The sequence below is a fragment of the Rhodamnia argentea genome, chromosome 4 (genome assembly GCF_020921035.1).
Source record: "Rhodamnia argentea isolate NSW1041297 chromosome 4, ASM2092103v1, whole genome shotgun sequence".
Lineage (NCBI taxonomy): Eukaryota > Viridiplantae > Streptophyta > Magnoliopsida > Myrtales > Myrtaceae > Rhodamnia > Rhodamnia argentea.
In genome coordinates this window covers 16,489,275-16,504,848 of record NC_063153.1, presented here as the reverse complement: position 1 = coordinate 16,504,848, position 15,574 = coordinate 16,489,275, and the positions used below count along the sequence as shown (strand labels likewise).

Genomic DNA, 15,574 nt, shown 5'->3' with positions numbered 1-15,574 from the left:
TGCCCCTTCTTCCCTAGGGTTTCTCTGAAGAGAAGAGGAGAAGAAAGAGAGCGTCCTGGCCGCGGCTTCACTGACGCCTTCGGTTTCGTATTAATCTAGAGGATAATTTAAGGAGAAAAAAAGTAAAAATCGAGGAAAATAACGCAAAATAATCCTTAGATTTTGACAAAAGGTGCAAATCCCGGATCGTTTTTAATCTAATCCCTGGGCTATAAATTTGTTCAATTCAGTCCTTACATATTATCAAAAAAGTTTTATTATTAGTTGAAAAGAATTCCAAATAAAAGCTTAAAATGCTTTTAATTTTTTAAATAAGAATGTGATTTTGCAAGTTGGCTAATATTATGATCGATCAAATGCATTTTTGTCCAAAAATAATTGTAACCTAAATTTTAATTAAGTTAGATTAAAAATTAAAATGATAAAAAAATATAGGCCATCGTCATATCCCTAAAAGGGGGAGAGGGCCGCGACCTTCTCTCAGGTCCGGGCCAGGATCTTTGGCAATCTTGGCGGACATCATCGATGCCGCACTGAGGATGAGGCGGGTTTTACATAAGGAGGGCCTGAGTTTTTCCAATTTTTGTGTGTTTTTTTTTAATTTTAGCCTTGTTCTTTTTTGAATTACTGTGGACAAGGCAGGTTTTGCAAGTGGAGGGCCTGAGGTTTTTTCATTTTTTTGTGTGCTTTTTTTTTTAAAAATTTTAGACTTGTTCTTTTTTGGATTTGTCTTTTTATGGATTTTTCTTGGATTTTCTAAACTATATTTAATTAATATTTTGCGTAAAACGCAAAGTAGGGCCTATGGCGTTTGAGGGCGGCCTCATCACCGGTGCCAGCCATAGCGCAAAAGAAAGAAAAAAAATAGAAAAATGAAAAAAGATAGAAAAGTAGAAAAAATAAAAAAAATAAAGGTTGAAAATGCCCTTAACTAACTGGTGAGGTCATGCCCTTTTTTCATACTGACATAGTCACTTTAGGCTCTTATTTGAGAAAATGAAAATATTTCATGCCCTTATTTGATATTTAAAATATATTTTTTTTATTTCAACCCAAAAGAAAGCTTTGTATTTATTGCACTTTACCTTTTTGGTCTTTATAAACATTACAATAGTTCTGTTTAAATATATGTTAATTTATGATCTCTGTGCTACTAAAAATGGATCCTCATCGAGAGTTGCATCACATTTATCTTTATGCAGATTTAGCTAAAGTTAATTAAGAAAACACAAAATACAAAGGCTTGAAAATAGTTTCCATTTAAAAAATTAAGAACAAGATTTAGATTGATGTTGTCTTTGAGATATCGTTATAACATATTTATCTTTAAAATAGCAGGAATAGAAACACGATATTTAAATGTGGTTTTACTTATAATATTATAGAGATCAGAACATACATAAATAGTATTACCGTAATACTTAGAAAGACCCAAAATGTAAAGGGCAATAAAAAGCTTTCATGTTTTTATCATTTAAGGAAATTAATTGAAATGAAAAGTATTCTAAAATTTGGGCAATATTGCAATTATGAAAAATTACAAATAGTAATGAACAACCGATTTGACTTTGCTTTGGAAACCTAAGAGATTAGATTGAATAAACTGAAATTTTAAGGACTAGATTGAACGTTTAAACATAACTTAAGCATCATATTGAACGAAATAAAAGTTCAAGGATGACACTACATATAAAGACAAAATTTAGATATAGTTAGGATCGGTTTCCCCACAAATTATATGTTGTATAATAACAATTATATTGTACCGTATATATAATCTTTGGCGATGTAATTTTCCCTTAGCTGTCCAATGCATCTTGATTTATAGAGGTGGTAAAATGGTGATCTACCTTATATCTAGATAAATCTCAATCATTAACAATAATCTCATTTGTTAGAATTGGTAATTGACGTATATTACAATGTCAATTGGATTACTATGCATAATGAAAGATTATTCAGAATGATAGAAGTTAAAACAAGATATGTTTTCAAGCTAATTATTTCATTTACCTAATCATCTTCAAAAATTTTATCATATCTAACTCATCATTAAACATTGTATTCATGTTCAGAATAGTGTTTCAATCTTATAATAGATCGTTAGTATCGGACAACTGAATCACATAATTCATCTAACTATTCGCAGACTCTTCACAACAATGGCAATTGAAATATGGGATAAAATGAATAAAATAATGCCTAAAATTGGAATAAAAAATAGTACAGTCGTGAATACATTTGTATTATATAATATATCACATTAGAAGCGACTTTTGCACTTTAAATACATTGAATTTTAATGAATGGAGTCTATTCTTTTCTAAATCAAAATTAAGAGTTCTTCCATGAAAGAGTGGAAGTTTAAAGGAAAATCTCATGACATAAACCTAGACTAGTATCACATTCAGGACTCAAAAAGTTTTCTGGAAATACTAAAACAAAACCTGTCATACTTCATCCAAATCCTAACCTCCATCCCCACAAAGGCATAATCCCTTTTCTCCCTTCCGTCATGCACCTCCGTCTGCCACCGTCGACCACCCCAACACACCATAGCCATCGCCTCCATTAACCCCTCACCACGACGCCTCTACTCAATTATGTTGTTCTTCTCTCTCTCTCTTCATTTTCTAATAGACAGGGAAAATTACCCAAAAAATCATAAACTTATTGTAATTGTGTCAATTTAATTCTCTTTTTTTTTACCAATTGAGTCTTAAACTTTTTACATTTGTGACAATTTAGTCAATCCGATCAATTTTGTCCGGAAATCGCCAAAATGGCGTGTCCTATGTGACATGGATATTTTTAATGATATATCACTATTTTTTGGAACTTTGCTTTAACTTCCATATTCTCGATGGAATTCAAACTTGAACTCTATTTACAATTCATTATTTTTATCTCATTGGCCCCTATTTTTTTATTTTTTCAGCAGATGGAACTTTGTTTTTTTTTTTTTGTCTTTTATTTATTTATTTATTTTTTGTTCCCCTTCTCCCTCTAGCCGGTTCCGAACCTAGGCGACTAGCTAAAGATGAGGCTCGTCAAGGTTGAGCCTCGCTAGTGGCTATGCTAGGCCTACCGGCGAGGCCAAGGCTCGCCTAGTGATGGCAAGATTGAGGCTCACCCTTGCCGGCCCTCGCTTAGAGGAAGAAGGGTAAAAAAGGGAAAAATGTTTTTTTTTATAAAAATAATAAAATATTATTAAAAATTATCCACGTCAGCGTCTGCTGCACCATGTAGGATGACGGTCATCCATATTAGCGATTTCCAAGCAATATTAGTTGGATGGACTGAATTGGCTTAAATAAAAAATGTTTAAGACTCAATTGGCAAAAAAAAAAAAAAATTATATAGGATTGAATTAACATGATTGCAATATGTTGTTGACTTTTTTTGTAATCCTCCATGGACACGGTATGTCTATGGCCGCTGGTGGCACTCTCTCCTTTGTAACTCTCTCCATCTCCTTCTCAGTTCACAGTTTCTTATAGACCCGTGGACTAGATCTATCCATGGCTGCAGGTGGCTCGAAATCTCGATTTAAGGTCGAGAGCTACCATGAGCGATCTCGAATGAGGCTGACTGAGAGAGAGGGTTCTTGCAGTAAGCACGCACCGAGAGGGGCGGCAGCGACGACCGATGCTAGTGGCCAAGCTTAGGGGTTGGGTTGGGTGGCTTAGTTTTGGAATGTTCCGAGGATTTTGGGTGGTCTGGATTTGGACGGTGGCGTTTCCAAAGAGAAATGGCTTTGTGGGTATGTAAATCCATAAGCACAACTGATAGGAAGGTGCAAAATGGTTACAAAAACAAAATTCAGGTAGCTAACTGATTTGTTTTTTTTTTTGTGACAATAGAGTTATGAAGGAAGGTGATATTTTTTTTTTTGGCAACCTTTTCAACTTTGAAGTTGACGGGGTTTGTTGCCGTTACAATCTTAGACGACATCCTTGACGTCAATGAGAGTGGGTTCTATGCGCGAGCCCCCATAATTTACATGCAATAAAGCCAATGACAAAGGAAAGAATAGTCATCGAGCATGTCTTTCACACATTAATTTCTCACTAGGAATTGGAAATTTCACACGAACCACCGAAAGAATCCCTTCAATCACATGTATCTTTAACTAGACTTGTTCGCGCGGCGACGCGAAATCTCATTCTCCTGTGTAAAACGACCTCTATATATGTTTAGGAGATTCCTCTTAAATCAAAGGGTTTTAGCAATACAAAACTTTGTTAAAGTCAACACCTAATCGAAGCCCTTGAATATATGAGCCCCATATGCTAACTTGTAAAAGTTTTCAACGACTTAAAGGTGAATGGAAGTCTCGTGTGGGGTGGCTATATTCTTAGGGTTTCACATTGAACATCTGCCCCGTGAATAGGAGTCGTATGGGCTGACGCTTGCAATCATAAAGCAAGTGCGTGTGGACCGACGCGACCCCCGCTGAACATTTTTGTACTGTCGCTAGCCTTTCCCGGTGACGGTGGGACGGCGCCGGCGAGGTTTGCACGGTTTTGAATATAATTTGCATAAATTTTGTATGAAAAATTTAAATTCTGCCCAAAACAAAGCTGTTCTAGTAATATGTTTATTGTTTTAGCGGTAGGATATAAAAAATAGGAAAAAGCCAATCATTTTCCTTTAGCCAAATCGGACGTAGTTAATAGAATAATTTGATTGCACTAATTTGATAAGTTTGATAATTTGATTGCACTTTCGTGATAAGTTTTAGAACTTTTTGTGCAATATAAGCATTTGTATAGGCACGTATACCTATCTAGGAGTTTGAGTTTATACACGCATACATGTGTATATATGCCATTTTACTTCTGTATTTTTTCTTAATTGAATATCAGATATATGTAAAGAACGAGAAAGAGTGTTAAAAACGGGTGTGTATTGATTCATAGGCGGGAAAATCAAAGGCAATTCACCACACAAGCATGTAACATAATCTCCAATAATATATATGAATTTAATGCACCTATCAACCTTTATTGTCCTGAATGGACTGACAATGAATCAAGGTGCAAAGAAGCCTAAAATTCTGCTGGATACCTTATTTTGTGAAAAGCATAAACAAAGACGTGAAGATAGGTGACCGGGACAAATGACGTGTGTGGTGTATCTATTGAATTTCTCGTATAGACCAATATTGTATTTACTGGATTCTAGAAACATTTTCAATGAACAAGAGCCAAGGCAATAAGCAACAACGTGGATGAGATGCCAAAGATGGCCCTAGCCGGAGCAGAGCTCTCGGGCGGCGGAGCGGAGGGGCCACCGGCAGTCGGAGATGGAGCGGAGGAAGAGGAGCTGCTGGATGGCGTCGGGGCTGTGGTGGTGGAAGGTGGAGTGGCTGAGCTGGATGCGGTGACGTTGATGGCTAGCTTTTGACCGAAGAAGCAATGGCGAGAGAAGGTGCTTGTGAAGAAGTATTCGCCGGCGGCGGTAAGGGTGTACTTGACTGGGCTTGTCCTATAGACCGCGATGGTGGTGGTGGTGTTGCACGAGTCGTAGGCCTCTTCCGTCACCACGGCGACGTCCTGGGTTTTATTTTTGAAGTTGAAAACTGCATGACAGAGATAGAACCTATTAGACTACGATAATTAATTGAATGGATCGCATGCTACTTGATCCCATCGAAACTGAAGTGGTATATAAATAATCAGTTTTAGAACTAGTTACAGATAGATTATTGTTCGTTTGAAAATAATATTATTGATTAATTTTTTCAGGTGACAAAAAATTCTAAATTATTCATTAATTTCCACGAAACAAACTGACTCTAAGAACTTTTTTTTTTTTAAACAGATCTACCATGAGGTATTTTCGAAAAATAAAAAGTGATACCTGGCACTCAACTTCTTATGAAATGCGTGATAAGTTTTTATGACGAGACTGAACTATTTGAAGACATAAAGAAGCATTGCTTCGTAGCGTTATTCAACTTACCCAAGACATCTCCAACCAAGAAGGTCTTGTCATATGCCCAAGTTTCGTAAGCGATGTAGCCGCCGGGAGGAACCAGCCAACCCAAGTCGTCGCCGACGACATACGTCATGGGCCCTCGGACCGGTGTTGGGGTCGGAGCCTGCGGGGAAGGGGTAGGGCCGGTGGAGGCAGAGACGTTGATGGCCAGCTTTTGCCCGAAGAAGCAGTGCCTGTCCATGGTGCCGATGAAGTAGTACTCACCGGCAGCATCCAAAGTGTAGTTGAACGGGCCGGTTGTCTCTAGGAAGATGGGGCTTGTGGAGTTGCACGAGTCAAATGCCTCCTTTGTGACCCTGGCCACATCTTGTTCTCCGGTTGTGAAGTTGAACACTGAAAAAAATTTCGAGCCACAATGAGAAGGAAAGTTAGCTAACGATCATAACAGCGCCATGGATTGCATCTCGGGACGAAAACGGTCTATTCAGGCTTGGTTTGATAATTACTCAGAATTGATTCGCCTAATTTCAAGTTTTTCTTGAGCTCGAATTCAAACTACTTAAGTATCTTAAGCTCAACTCGATTCGACACAACTCGATTATATCCCTACTCGCATGATATGAACTTGCTAAAACTAATGTAAATCATGCAGAGAAACTCTTTGCGCATAACGTTTAAGAGGGGAAAAGCAAAGTTAAAAGTACAATAAAAGCATAAAAGAACTTTTGTTGCGTTTCAAGTGTGCTTACTGAGAATGTCGCCGACGACGAAGGTCTGCATGTCGGCCCACGTCTCGTAGGCAATCTTACCGCCGGGTGGGACCAACCACCCGAGGCTATCCCCGACGACATGCGTGGTCTGCGCCGTGGAGGTCTGGAGAAGGGCCGCCACCGCCAGTACCGCAGCTATGGCTACACACATTTTGGCCATGTCTTCTTTAGACCCTTTGATCGGCTTTCCTTGTCTTGCTTCTTTGCCTCTGAATGCTGTGGTGCAAAGAACTAATCTTGATGAAGAGTGAGTGCCAAATGAAACCCATCTGTGGCGTCTTATATAACGAAGCAGATCCTGTGAACGTTTCTCAGTCAACCGAGGGACGCGTGATAAGATTCAAGCAATGACACGGAAGTCAAAACGTCAAATTGCTTAACTGATCTTTTGATGCAGCCGACGTTTTCATTGTCAAATCATTTGAGCAGGAACCTTCTGCTTTGAATTCTGGCAGCAACGAGAAAGAGAAATGTCCTCTCTTTGACACATTCCCCGTCTCCAGAGCCTAAGAATCTTTCCTCGGGCGAAGCGTTAAAATGAGCAAGAGGTTCGGAGAAATTGGAGAACAATTTTGCCACGGCATGGACGACTTTCGTTCGGTTGCAGCAACGAGATTAAATTAGCTGCCACATATAAACATAACTGGTTTTTCAGATTCATATACTTATTCTCGAGAACTATATACTTTATCTTTGAAATGTTTTGTAACAGTGAAAAAATATGATATCACTTGTAACCTTTCAAAGATTCATTTGATGGAATCCAGCCAATCAGCTATTGGCATGAGAGAATGAACGTATATTAGGACATCTACAACAGTCCGAACCATATTGAATTAGCGCAGTGGAATAAAAAATCTTTCCTCTTGTGCAAATCTAATAGGAAATGATTTAATAGAGCAATATATTTGACAGAATATATAAACATCAAACACCCACAAACACAAAGGAATTTTTACGTGGAAAATCTCTCGATGTTAGGAGATAAAAAACCACGGGACCGAAGTCCACTCAAAAACTTCACTATCAACGAATTAGGTAGACATTGTTCTTCTCTAGTTAATACGAGAGGTACATAGCGATAATAACATCAAGAACACAATTTTTGGCAATACATGTGAATTCGCAAAAGATTAAGGATAAATCTCACCAAAAAATGCATGTTTAGTTCTTCCTACGAAAAACCTGATGAAAGAAGATTCAAATGAAAATCAAACCGATCGGATTTGAGAAAAATGCGTCACGAGCAATCGGACCACGAATTGACCTCCGATGTAAGCTCGTTGAAATCCTAACAACACTCTCTTCCAAATTTTCTTCTCTCTTTCTCTCTTGCTATTACGTCTGAAAAAAAAAAAAACGTCTTTTGCAGCTACGACATAATGACAGTGAGAAACCCTATTTCTCCATATATATTATTATATGGACTCAAGCCTAGAGGCTTACAATTCATTGGGCTTCCTCCACATGGAAGTGAACCCAGCCAATAACGTAGGCTTATCTAAGCCGAATCAATATAAATTTTGTGTGTAATTCTTTTTACTCCGAACTAGCTTTACTGTGTGTAGACCATTGCACGTCTTGTTCTAGATTTGTTACTGAATCTACTCAAATTCCGCTTTAACTTATTTAAATTTGGTATTTAGTTTCAAAACTGTTCATAATCACCTATTCATCCTTTAAGTGATATTGTTAGACACAATACTATTCACCCCTTTTGGTGATAAGGCTGGCACCAACATGCGTGACCACACAAAACCTCATTTTTTGATAAGAAACGAAACTTATATAATCATTAAAGTCAACACCTAGTCGAAACCCTTCAAATATGAGCCCCATATACTAAATTGTAAAAGTTTTCAACGACTTAAAGGTGAATGGAAGTCTCGTGTGGGGTCGCTATATTCTTAGGTTTCACATTGAACATCTGCCCCGTGAATAGGAGTCGTATGGACTGACGCTTGCCACCATTAAGCAAGTGGGTGTGGACCGACTTAGACACACCTAGGGCTGACCGAGGGCCGCCAATGGTGGCGGTGCGAGGCTCTCGCCTCATTTGGGTGAGGGACACGACCCCCGCTGAACATTTACGTGCTGTCGCTAGCCTTTCCTGGCGACGGCGGCAGCAAAGGCTGCATGGTTGCGGCCCTCGCCTGCATCTTCCCTTTCTCTTTTGTTGTTGTTGCTATTTTGAATATAAGTTTTCAATTAGAAGTTCAGATTTTGCCAAAAATGACGCCAACTTAATATTATATTTAATGTTTTAGCCACATCGTCGGTAGAATAAAAAATAACGAAAAGCCAAGCATTTTTCTTTAGTCAAATCAAACGAAGTTAACAGATACGTTTTAGAATTTGATTGCATTTTTTACGAGTTTTAGGATTTAATTACACTCTCTTGACAAGTTTTAGGACTTCCAATATACTTATACGTACGTATGTATAGCCATGTACACCTGTCTATGAGTATGAGTTTATATACACATATATATATATGTGCATATATGCTATTTTACTTAAGTATTTTTTCTTAATTGATTTTATATATATATATATATATATATATATATATATATATATATATAGAGAGAGAGAGAGAGAGAGAGAGAGAATGGGAAAGAGTGTTAAAATCGGATGTTTATTTTTTATTTTTTTGATAATGAAAATCGGATGTTTATTGATTCTTAGGCAGCAAAATCAAAAGCAATTCACTGAACAAGCATTTAATATAATCTCCAATAATTCATATGAAAGTAATGCACGGATCAACCTTTATTGTCCTGAATGGACTGACAATGAATCAAGGTACAAAAGAGCCTAAAATTCTGGTGGATACCCTACTTCGTGAAAAGTATAAACAAAGACGTGAAGAAAAGGTCACGGAGGCCGATGACGTGCGTGGTGTATCTATTGAATTTCGTACAGACCAATATTGTATTTACTGGATTCTAGAAACATTTTCAATGAACAAGAGCCAAGGCAATGAGCAACAACGTGGATGAGACGCCAAAGATGGCCCTAGCCGGAGCGGAGCTCTCGGGTGGTGGAGCGGAGGGGCCGCCAGCGGTTGGAGATGGAGCGGAGGAAGAGGAGCTGCTGGACGGCGTCGGGGCTGTGGTGGTGGAAGGCGGAGTGGCGGAGCTGGATGCGGTGACGTTGATGGCTAGCTTTTGACCAAAGAAGCAGTGGCGAGAGAAGGTGCTTGTGAAGAAGTATTCGCCGGCGGTGGTAAGGGTGTACTTGACCGGGCTTGTCCTATAGACGGCGAGGGTGGTGGTGGTGTTGCACGAGTCGTAGGCCTCTTCTGTCACCACGGCGACGTCCTGGGTTTTATTTTCGAAGTTGAAAACTGCATAACAGAGATAGAACCTATTAGACTACGGTAATTAATTGAATGGTTCGCATGCTACTTAATTCCATGGAAAAGATACTCAAGTGACATAAACAATCAGTTTTAGAACCAGTTAGGGATAGATTATTATTCATTTGAAAATAATATTATTGATCAATTTTTTCAAGTGACAAAAAATTTTAAATTAGTCATTAGTTTCCACGAAACAAACGAGATCTTTTTTTTTTTTTAAATTTAAATTGATCTAACACGACGTATTTTAAAAAAAAAAAAATTTGGTACCTAGCACTCAACCTTTTTATGAAATGCGTGACAAGTTTTACGACGAGACTGAATTGTTCGAAGACATAAAGAAGCATTGTTTCGTAGCGTTATTCAACTTACCCAAGACATCTCCAACCAAGAAGGTCTTGTCATATGCCCAAGTTTCGTAAGCGATGTAGCCACCGGGAGGAACCAGCCAACCCAAATCGTCGCCGACGATGTACGTCACGGGGCCTCGGGCCGGTGTTGGGGTCGGAGCCTGCGGGGAAGGGGTAGGGCCGGCGGAGGTGGAGACGTTGATGGCCAGCTTTTGACCGAAGAAGCAGTGCCTGTCCATGGTGCCGATGAAGTAGTACTCACCGGCAGCATCCAAAGTGTAGTTGAACGGGCCGGTTGTCTCTAGGAAGATGGGGCTTGTGGAGTTGCACGAGTCAAATGCCTCCTTTGTGACCCTGGCCACATCTTGTTCTCCGGTTGTGAAGTTGAACACTGAAAAAATTTTCGAGCCACAATGAGAAGAGAAGTTAGCTAACGATCATAACAGTGCCATGGATTGCATCTCGGGATGAAAACGGCCTATTCAGGCTCAGTTCGATGGTTACTCAGATTGATTCGCCTAATTTCAAGTTTTTCTTGAGCTCGAATTCAAACTACTCGAGTGTCTTAAACTCAACTCGATTCGACTTGACTTAATTACACCCTTTAGCGTGTGATTTGAACTTGCTAAAACTTTTTTTCATGAAAGCAAATTGTACTCCACTAATATTTGGTAAATCATGCAAATAAACTCTTTGCGCAAAATGTTTAGGACAGCAAGCAAAGCTAAAAAAAACAATGAAAGCGTAAAAAGGCTTCCGTTCCGAGTGTGCTTACTGAGAATGTCGCCCACGACGAAGGTCTGCATGTCAGCCCACGTCTCGTAGGCAATCTTACCGCCGGGCGGGACCAACCACCCGAGGCTATCCCCCACAACGTGCGTGGTTTGTGCCGTGGAGGTCTGGAGAAGAGCCGCCACCGCCAGTACTGTGGCTATGGCTACACACACTTTGGCCATGTCTTCTTTAGACCCTTTGATCGGCTATCCTTGTATTGCTTCTTTGCCTCTGAATGTTGTGGTGCAAAGAACTAATCTTGATGAAGACTGAGTGCCGAATGAAACTGATCCGTGGCCTCTTATATAATGAAGAAGATCCTGTGCATGTTTTTCAGTCAACCGAGGGACGCGTGATGAGATTCAAGCAATGCCACGAAAGTCAAAACGTCAAATCGGTTAACTGATCTTTTAATGCAGCCGACGTTTTCATTGTCAAATCATTTGAGCATGGAACCTTCTGCTTTAAATTCTGGTAGTAACGAGAAAGAGAAATGTCCTCCTCTCTTTGACACGTTCCACGTCTCCAGAACCTGAGAATCTTCCCTTGCCCCGAAGGGTTAAAATGAGAAAGAGGTTCGGAGAAATTGGAGAACAATTTCGCCACGGCATGGACGACTTTCGTTCAGTTGCAGCAACGAGATTAAATTAGCTGTTACATATAAACATCACTGGTAGTTTAAGATTAAGCAAATGATAAAAATCTATTATGGGAATGCAATTGATTTATTAATTAGCTACTATGTTAAACGAAAGCTACGCTGAATAGCTGACAAAACAAAGCTTTCCTTGCTCGAAATTCCCTAATTACGGTCTCACAGCCCTACCCAAAATAATAATTTTACATTAAGTTTACTTTTTTATCCTTGTGCAATATAACTTTTTCAATGAGTGCACAAGATCAAATCTAGAAAAACCTATGCAGAGTAAGAAACATCTCACTTGAGCATTTTCCCCCTTAAATGTTGCGGACAAAGTCAACACGTTTTGCTACAATGACCGGGAAAATGATGGAGGGTTTCCCTCACATTTTGGGAATTGTTCAATCCGCAATTAAAGTTGAATAGGCCTTCATGCTCATTAAAAATAATCAATTTTCAGAAAATGGATTTAAAATCATAGTCATTCTAGAACTAAAAGAAGCGAAATAGTGAATAAATATGACGGATTGACATTGACATTTGATATAACTCGACTCTTTAAATATCCGTCAATAATCTGTCACATCCGTTGATATATAATCTTTGAGTGTCAACTTAGTAAACCTATCATAACTAGGCTTGATCTGCACAAGTTCAAGCATCGCCAATCATAAGACGTAACCGTCACGTTTAGTATTTCGATTCAAAGTAAGAATAAACCAAAATTCTCGCATCGGTGCACTTTGCCGTCTTTCGCTTATTTTCCCGTTACGACTAGCTCAATCATCCCAATGGGTTTCACATGCTTTATATCTAGTTAGGTACAATGGAAGGTTCACATGTGAAACCCATCAGGTTCGATTACTATATTAATCTTCTCTCAACCATTAAAAGCAAATGATAACGTTTTCACACATTCACATATTTACGTAATACGTAGGTCATGAAGTCAAGGTCCTCTGGTCCTCCCTCTATTCTATCTTTTTATAGAAAAATTATTTAATTATAAAACTGCTCTAGGGAGAAAATTCTTGTCAATGTCTCCGGCTATATTAATATTACAATTGTGACAGACGGGTTTCTAGAAACAATTGAGTTTTAGCTTGGTAATGTATCATTTTCATGCTTAGCTTGGTAAACTTTTGAGAAAACGACATGGAAGATTTGTGGCTTAGAATAATCCGCCGCGAAAGTAAGAAAATTTGGTACATGCAACTCTCTGGTACTACGGACCAAACGAGGCTTTCGTTCTCCACACTCAAGCTCTTCCGTTGGCAACTTGAAATGCTCAAACTTCCCGTGATTATCGCAGCATTTCCCTCGTTGTATGCTTAATTGTCATCTTGAGCTTGGAAATGTACAATCGAAATAGAAAGTTGCGCTATGCTAATAGAAAAAAAAAATTATAAACCTATTGCATTTGTACCAATTCAGTCCTAAACCTTTTAATTAGACCAATTAAGTCCTAAATATTTTGTATTTGTGCCAATTGAGTTCATTTTGGCCAATTTTTGCTGGAAATCGGTGATAGGGGAATAGATTATAGGATGTATGAATTACTCTTTGTCTATATTATTACATGGATTTACATTTATTTATGAGAACCCAATCAAATACAAAATAAAATACCTAAAAATGAGGTTAAAAAAAAATAGATATTTTATATGTATATAACTAGACAATTTCTTAATCCAATTTGTACAAGCACAACTAGTGAAATTGATATCTTACATTGTTAATTAATTCTTATTATATGGGACATAAGAGTTTTCAAAGTAGCTAACTTAAATTTTAATATGAATATTCAATATTGAAAGTATAATGGGATGGACATACGATGAAAAGCGTAGTCATTGTGGACACCGGCCGTCCTACGCCGAGTGGCCGACATTGATGCATACATTTTTAATAATTTTTTAAAGTTGAATTTTCAATTGTTCTTTTCTTTTCTTTTTTTCATTTCATTCTGGCCAACAAGGGTTGCCTGCGAGGCCGGGATGGCCTTGCCCAAATCTGTCAAGGGCTTGCGGTCCCTTGCCCGCAACCAACGAGGGTTGCCAATTGGCGCCAAAATAATAGGTTTAGGACGGTTTTGGTATTTTTCCCTCAAATATTGTGTCCGCTCCATGAGTCTCATCACCCAACAAAACTCTCAATAACATAATTAATATGACACTTCTAATCAGTTCTTCTAGATTGAGGAAGATGCATTGACATGATTTACAGTATTACTTAGTAATAATACATCAATGAAAATCCGAAGTTATGCATACTAAAATAGGCTGAGCCCAATTACAGAAGCGAGCTTGGCCTCGGACCTCAGCAATTGTGACCCCGAGGCGAGCTTGGAGCTCGTAACTGCGATCGTGGCGAGCAGAGGCAAGCTCCGCAAGTCGGACTTCAGACCTCTTGCATGCGAGGTCAATAATGGAGAGATTTTGGTTTGAGGACCATGTTTTCCAGACTTCATGGATAAAATATTGAAATTTGCTTGCTAATGCAAACGGGACAGAATGTTTACTTTAGGTTAAAGAATCTTTGGGGGCAGACATTTGTGTGATATCAAAACTTTGAACGTCGATCGCTGTGCGGAGTCGAAGGATGCAAAGTTAGCAATTTATGTGAATGTGGGCTGTTGTTTTAGTGCTGCTTCCTTTTGCAATTTATGAATGATGTCCTAGTTTGACTGATCTGATTTGATGATGGCCTTACTACGGAAGTAGCTTAGTGTGGAAAAATCAGGGTACAGTCATGTTGTCTTAAAGATGCGTCCAATCTCCTTTGCTAACAGCGGATGATAAGATTACTGATTAGGGTGCTTGGAGTGCCGCTATCGGTTACAGGGATCGCCGTGCCCTGAATGCCGGTTTAGGGACTTCCGATGCGATCAATATCATATCCTTAGACTTCATTTTTCAAGGAGAATGCACGCAATTTCAGTAACAAAGTAAACTGAGTTCTTCTTTCTCGGATGAGTAATTACACCTATAACCAGGGCAAATCAACCCCCCATTTCAACTCCGAGTAAATTGCTGAATCGGGCTTATATGCTCATCTCACTTCACATACACAACGCGCCAAAGCAAAACCGTGTATACAGGATCTGATGGAGTCACTTGCCACGGCTTTTAAGGTTAAAGTTAGAAAGTTCACTTCATTTTACCAGGAAATCACTGTACATTTCCTAGTATTGCTTGGGATAGTGGGATAATCCACGAAACTTCACAGGTTTTAACACAAACAAAGTTTCCCAAATGGAAATTTAAGGTCAAGATTCATATGAAGGAAAACCGGAGCCATTGAAATTTAAACCGGGGCATAACTGCGACAAGTCGTTAGTTCAATGCCCCCACCTCAAGCAGGTATGTCGTAGCATTTGACAGTTTCGACTAAAGCAGTGCTCCCGTTAGAGCCTTCCAGAGATAACCCAGAAGAAATTCCTCTATTCGAGTCGGTCCATGTCGTGACTGCATAGAGCGGAGAATCCTACCAACAATCTGATCAAGAGTTAGCAGCTTGTTTACCAAAATCCTTGACCCAAATTCTCCTATTATCGACAAGTCTAAAAAAGTACATCTTTATTGATAACCAGAAAGGAATTCATCTGATAAACCTTGCAAGCATAACCTCCATACGCCTTGAGTGATCCGAGTGCTAATTGCCCCTCCAGGAAGGTCTCTTCTAACACCTAGGACAATTACAGCTTCCAACTGCGGAGAATCAGGAAAAACCA

General features: G+C 38.9%; 1 protein-coding gene across 3 annotated transcripts; it reads right to left on the bottom strand.

Moving 5' to 3' along the window:
• Positions 1-4,982: 4,982 nt before the first annotated feature.
• On the bottom strand, positions 4,983-11,398 carry LOC115757375 (blue copper protein-like). Of its 3 annotated transcripts, XM_048278264.1 has the most exons (4): positions 11,203-11,398; positions 10,450-10,818; positions 5,968-6,336; positions 4,983-5,584 (listed from the first exon to the last, which is right to left on the bottom strand). In XM_048278264.1, exons 1-4 carry the CDS (start codon positions 11,381-11,383, stop codon positions 5,196-5,198), a joined length of 1,308 nt encoding a protein of 435 aa, XP_048134221.1. In that variant the 5' UTR covers positions 11,384-11,398; the 3' UTR covers positions 4,983-5,195. The 3 variants fall into 3 exon arrangements, with proteins under 3 accessions (XP_048134221.1, XP_048134222.1, XP_048134223.1); XM_048278265.1 differs by lacking the exons at positions 10,450-10,818; positions 11,203-11,398 and adding an exon at positions 6,693-6,983; XM_048278266.1 differs by lacking the exons at positions 4,983-5,584; positions 5,968-6,336 and adding an exon at positions 9,468-10,062.
• Positions 11,399-15,574: the final 4,176 nt, after the last annotated feature.

What these genes read in the sequence shown, in the direction of transcription:
- LOC115757375 (XM_048278264.1), bottom strand. Translation starts at nt 11,383, where the DNA reads ATGGCCAAAGTGTGTGTAGCCATAGCCACAGTACTGGCGGTGGCGGCT. An exon ending in CGTCGTGGGCGACATTCTCA is followed by an intron (nt 10,819 to 11,202) that starts GTAAGCACACTC and finishes AAATTTTTTCAG; the next exon opens with TGTTCAACTTCACAACCGGA. An exon ending in CTTGGTTGGAGATGTCTTGG is followed by an intron (nt 5,585 to 5,967) that starts GTAAGTTGAATA and finishes TCTGTCATGCAG; the next exon opens with TTTTCAACTTCAAAAATAAA.